The sequence below is a fragment of the Bidens hawaiensis genome, unplaced genomic scaffold (genome assembly GCF_021521415.1).
Source record: "Bidens hawaiensis isolate Kalapana, Puna unplaced genomic scaffold, B.hawaiensis_p1.1 tig00004101_1, whole genome shotgun sequence".
NCBI classification, from domain to species: Eukaryota; Viridiplantae; Streptophyta; class Magnoliopsida; order Asterales; family Asteraceae; genus Bidens; species Bidens hawaiensis.
This window is the reverse complement of record NW_027491241.1, coordinates 209,548-215,279: the sequence shown is the minus strand read 5'-3', so window position 1 is coordinate 215,279 and position 5,732 is coordinate 209,548. Positions and strand designations below refer to the sequence as shown.

The window sequence follows — 5,732 nt, the reverse complement described above, 5'->3', positions numbered from 1 at the left end:
TAGAGATAATTAACTGGCGGGGTTTTCTAAAGGAGGGTGGTGATGGGGAAGTGGGCTTAGCTTCTTGGTGGTGGTGGTGACAAGAACGGAAACGAAGGAGGGGTGTGACTAGTTCAGGCGTTCTAAATTCATGGACGTCGCCTCTTGCATTTCCGCCTTGGCGGGGTGTGACAATAACCTTCGAGGCTTCATCATCGCTCAGGAATCGTTTCAAATCGCCTGGGTAAACTCGACTCTCAAAAATACAAGTTACATCAGAAAAATGAACAAGCAGTTAAAAATATTTGAAACACAAAATCAATCAAGACATGTTCAAATAAAATAATAAAAATTTAAAATTTACTTGGAGCCATATTTCCGTTGTTTGCTATTTTCTTTGTTGCATCTTTCGCCTGGGCTTCATTTCTAATATTCAGCGCGCCTTCCAACCAACCCGTCTGAACAACATCCATCAGCCTTTTTAAGTTCCAGGCCAAAATGTTTTTTGAGTCCGCCGATGCAGGCGATCGATTGTAATCCCAGTTTTATAAAAGTTATTGGCCTTCAAACCAAGGGTCTCAATCTCATGCCTGATCAGTCTGTCTTGTTCGGGTGGACCCGATAAGGCTTGGATTACATGGTGGGTGAAAAGGTATCCTTGAACCGGTCGAAGAAAATTCTGGCATGATACGAGGAGATTGGCACTTTCGCAACCAAAGTTTTTACTAGGCAAACAACCGCCATAACCAGCAAACAAACTAAAATCCTAGTAATGTAACGCAATAAAACATGCCCATTTCCCGTTCGATCCATTTTTTTGGTCAAAAGTAAACTTACAATTCGCCAAGACAAGTGTCAACCGGAGGCAGTTTTGGAACCCGCTTTTTAACCCGTATGCAAAATACAAGACCAGCTTTCTTAAAATATAATTAGGCTAGATAAATAGTACCATGATAATATTGCCTCAGCCGGATTGCAGTCATTTGAATACCAAGACAAGAACCATAACCGACCATTCCCAGAGTCTCAAGGGAAAGAGTCGTCCATGCTTTAGAACAGGAAGGGTGAGTTTTAAGGCTAATGCGGCAAGTATAAAGACCAAATTGGATAAGTGAAGCAGTATGGTCCATCTGGAGTACCTGAGCCGATTATAATAATCCTCAGGCATATCGTCATGATCATGATCATGTTCAGCTTTGATATTCATCGCTGTCTCGTCAGGCGAATCCATTGATAATAAGCCGAAGCGGAAACATCTTGGGTGGTGAGCAGTGACGGATCTAGACTTGAAAGTTAGGGGTAGCGCTCCAAAATTTTTTTTTCCACATGTCATACAATGCTAACAAAACAAATATAAAAAAACGACAACAAATAAATTAAACACATGGGCTGTAAATTTCTCCTCTTTGGTTTTTGAACGCTTGAAATCGAGCCATTACATCTTCTTCATTTACTTTATCAAACGTTTCTCTTTCTATCGCGCAAATTAAAGCATTATTCAAATACTCATCACCCATTCGATTGCGCAAATCCGTCTTGATAAGCTTCATTTTTGAAAAACATCTTTCAATGGTTGCAGTTGCAACCGGTAACACCAACGCTAGCTTCAAAATTCGATAAACCAAAGGAAAAGTTGTGTGTTTTCCGGTTACCACCATTACACGAGCAAGATTAACCATTCCACCAAGATTTGCAAATTTCTCATCTTCCTTTAAAGTGTAATAAAAGGTTGTAAGATCACCCGAAATACATCCTCTTTCTTCGTTGGTAAAATCGTTCGGATACATCTATGAAAAAACCACTATCTTAGATATGTCAAGCTTAGAAAACGAATCACAAGGATTTAAACCCGACATATTTTCTAACAAACTAGTTGAGACCTCACTAAATCTATTTCCAAGTTCTTGAATTTGCATATCCAAAACTGTATTAAAAACTTCAACCTCAAAATGATGTCGATTAGTAATTGCATTCTTTCGGTTTCTTTGATTACCATAACTTTCCACCATATCTAACATCTCAATCTTGTTTTTTTCACAAAAAGATGTCACTTTTGCCAACATCCTGTGAAATCCGTTTTATGTTAGATTATTCAACGCTCGATTTGTCCCTCTTATCAACTTAGCCGCTTCTAATAAATCTTGACTCTTTTTTTGAAGATGTTTTGCTAGAGCATTTGTGAGGCCTAAAATTTCTTCCAACAAATGTATATGAAACACAAATTCAAGTTTCTTAAAATAGGATAGAATACCTTTCGCATTGGATTGTTGTTGCACACTCTCTCCATCTACTTTAATAAATTTAAGTACCTCAACAACTTCCGGGAATAATTTTAACAAACTTGTGATTGTTCTATGATGAGAACCCCATCGCGTGTCTCCGGCTCGTACAAGGAAACCTCTTGGTTTAATCCTTTTCCTGTTTTAATCTCACCACGAAGAATTTCATTTTCCACTCTCTTTTTTTTAACTCCAACATCATATCTTTTCTTTTGCAAGAAGCACCAACCGTATTAACAACCATGCCAAGAAATTCATAAAATTCTTTAACACCGGTATGTTTTTTTTGCAACAGCCACAATCACTAACTGAAGTTGATGAGCAAAACAATGTATGTAATGTGCTGATGGATTATCTCTTAAAATCAAAGCTTTTAATCCATTAAACTTTCCTCGCATGTTGCTTGCACCATCATAACCTTGACCCCTTACCTGTGTAAACAATTATAAACTATAAGATACATAATTTAAAGTTTATGTAACAAAAGTATTAAACGTATTACTTACTTGATCAATGCTCAACTGGTTATTTGATAATAAAGAAACGATGGCATCTTTAAGAGTTGCATAAGATGTATTATTTACGTGAGCAACTCCAGTTAAACACTCTTTAACAACCCCGTGTTTATCAAAATATCTCAAAACTACGGCCATTTGTTCTTTTTGAGACACGTCACTAGACTCATCGGCTAACAACCCAAACACATCATCTTTAATCTCTTCACAAAGCTTTTTGGTTACTTCTTTCGCAAAGCAATCGATAATCTCTTTCTGTATTGATGGAGCTGTTAACTTATTATTCTTTTTTGCATTCCGTAAACAATACTTGCCAATTTCCGGGTTGTTCTCACAAGTCAACTTTAAAACCGCAAGAAAAAGACCTTTAGAAAAAGAGTCTTCAGATTCATTATGTCCACGAAATGATAAACTATTTTCTAACAAGAATCTAGAACTACGAACAGAACCCAATAATTGATACCGATTTGCAGTCTTTCCTTCATTACTACGCTTAGTGACATTCGCCTCATAGGATCGCTTTTGATTCAAATGATCGCCACATTTTTGCATCGCTTTATTATGAGCACTATTAACTTCCCCAACATGTTCCTTTAAGGCACCCGTTTTACTCCAATTACAAAAGCCTTCACTGACAAAAGTCTCTCTCCCACCTTGATTACCAACACTTCTATTAAATAAGTAACAACATAAATAATATGCCTTTTCTTGTTTAGTGTTGTACTCCAACCAATCATATGCATCAAACCATTTGACATTAAAACGTCTCCGGCCACTAGAATATTTTGTCCATTTAAAGTCATGATCACGTGGTTGAAAAGCCTTTTTAACAATATATACCCTTCTTATATCATCTATTTGATTAGGATGATAACTAGCAATAGGTGGTCTATCAGCGGGATCCGAAAGAAGATCATCCAAATTGATTTTTGAACGTATTGAAGGACTTGAAGCCGAAGGGATATTTGAACTTGGACCGATATCTTCATTTTCTTGCAAATCATTAACCATATTTGAACTTGAAGTTGAAATATTTAAACTTGGTGGGGAACCGATATCATCAGTTTCTTTTCTTTGACGTTTAAAAAGGTTGCTAATAAGAGATTGTTTACTCATCTTCAAAGGTACTTTGTCGTCTCCTACGACCCAACGCTTTGTTTTTTAGTAGAATTGGTTTTGCTATTCAAAAGGGGGTTGCGGCGCAACTTGTTGCCCGTTTGCCTGCCACTTTATTGTAATCGTTTTGATTTTAATGATAAATGAGCGTGTTAAGACGTAAAAAAAAATTTAGACATAAAACTAAAAGCAAAGTACCTAATCTATTCCAATTTAAACATAAACCCTAAATCCCAAATTAATTTCAATTTAAACATAACCCTAAATGGCTAAATCCTTAAATACAAATACACAATAAATCTTAATGCTTACCACGAAGAATCGAAGATGGAGTGGTGGCGGACTGCTGGCGGTGGACTGGCGGCGGAGGCGAACTGGTCTGGGCGGCTACAGTGGGTGATTAGATTACTGAATGTATGAATGCGTAGGCTGCTACAGTGCAAGATTGGGTTTTTTTTGGGGTACACTGGGCTTTATTATTATTATTATTATTATTATTATTATTATTATTATTATTATTATTATTATTATTTGGTTTTTTTGTTTCGGGCTTGGGCTTTTGTCAATTTGATGGTTTAATTATTAAATTGGTTGGGCTTAAATACATATGGGTAATGTTACTTTTTGTTTAGGGGTAACGTTATGTTGTGTTCAAGGGTAACGAAACACGAAAACCGACTAAAAAATTTTTTTTTACACTACCGGTAGAACGTTGAGGGGTAGCCTCCTATTATTGTATGTTAGCCCCTGGTGGTGAGCTCAATGTTGTTGCTGGTGTTGGCGGTAGAACGGCAGCGGAGCTGCAGCGGTGAGGTGATCAACTCATCACTGTCGTCTTGCTGCGAATCCATTACCTTTTATCTTTATAACCACTACGGCTGATCTCAGGGTGGTCTGCTCTTGGCATGTTGATTGTGGTTGTGTAAATCAACCCACAATACCTTTAAGTTAATAATTATTCACATCCAAAGGTTTCATAAAATAGCATTTCTAAAATAATTGAAAGTTTATACATATGAGAATAAAAATATTATGGGTTGATTTCACCACCAACCAACCTACATAAGTAAATGCCTAGTTTATGCTATAGCACAAGAAAGGAGAAAGCAAACTGTGATCAATGAGTGAGTCTGTACAAGAAAGAAGAAAGCAAGTTGTGATCAGTGAGTGAGTTTGTACAAGAAAGAAAGCAACTTTACATATCTGTTTCTTCTTATTCCTTATTCTTAGTTACAGACTTGCGGTATTATTTTCCATGGACTTTGGAGAATCCCACCAAATCACAATCAACATGCCAAGAGCAGACGACCCTGAGACCAACCGTAGTGGTTATAAGGGTAAAGGGGTAATGGATTCGCAGCTAGACGACAGTGATGAGTTGATCACCTAGCCGTTGCAGCTCCGACGTCGTTCTACCGCCAACACCAGCAGCAACATTGAGCTCACCACCCATGATGCTTCTGCCTCGAGCCTCAAACCCAAGCCAAGATTATCAATGGATTCGCCTGACGAGACCTAGACGAATATCAAAGCTGATCATTACGATATGCTTGAGGATTATTATAATCAGCTCAGGTACTCCAGATGAACCATACTGCTTCACTTATCCATTTTGGTCCTTATACTTGCCGCATTAGCCTTAACACTCACCCTTCCTATTCTAAAGCATGGACGGCTCTTTTGCTTGAGACTATGGGAATGGTTGGTTACGGTTCTTGTATTGGCATTCGGACGACTGCTATTCGACTGGGGTCCAACATTATCATGGTACTATTTGTCTAGCCTAATTATATTTTAAGAAAGCGGGTCCTGTATTTTGTATACGGGTTAAAAAGCGGTTTCC

At 37.7% G+C, this 5,732-nt stretch overlaps 1 protein-coding gene across 1 annotated transcript; it reads right to left on the bottom strand.

The window, feature by feature from the left end:
* Window positions 1-2,524: 2,524 nt before the first annotated feature.
* LOC143625281 (uncharacterized) lies at window positions 2,525-5,342 on the bottom strand. The gene is made up of 4 exons (XM_077095662.1): window positions 5,276-5,342; window positions 5,128-5,199; window positions 2,765-3,765; window positions 2,525-2,689 (listed from the first exon to the last, which is right to left on the bottom strand). The coding sequence occupies exons 1-4, from the start codon at window positions 5,340-5,342 to the stop codon at window positions 2,525-2,527; spliced, it is 1,305 nt and encodes a 434-aa protein (XP_076951777.1).
* Between the last annotated feature and the right edge of the window lie 390 nt (window positions 5,343-5,732).

What these genes read in the sequence shown, in the direction of transcription:
- LOC143625281 (XM_077095662.1), bottom strand. Translation starts at nt 5,342, where the DNA reads ATGGGTGGTGAGCTCAATGTTGCTGCTGGTGTTGGCGGTAGAACGACG. An exon ending in GTCGGAGCTGCAACGGCTAG is followed by an intron (nt 5,200 to 5,275) that starts GTGATCAACTCA and finishes GGTTGGTCTCAG; the next exon opens with GGTCGTCTGCTCTTGGCATG. An exon ending in ACCAGTTGAGCATTGATCAA is followed by an intron (nt 2,690 to 2,764) that starts GTAAGTAATACG and finishes TTGTTTACACAG; the next exon opens with GTAAGGGGTCAAGGTTATGA.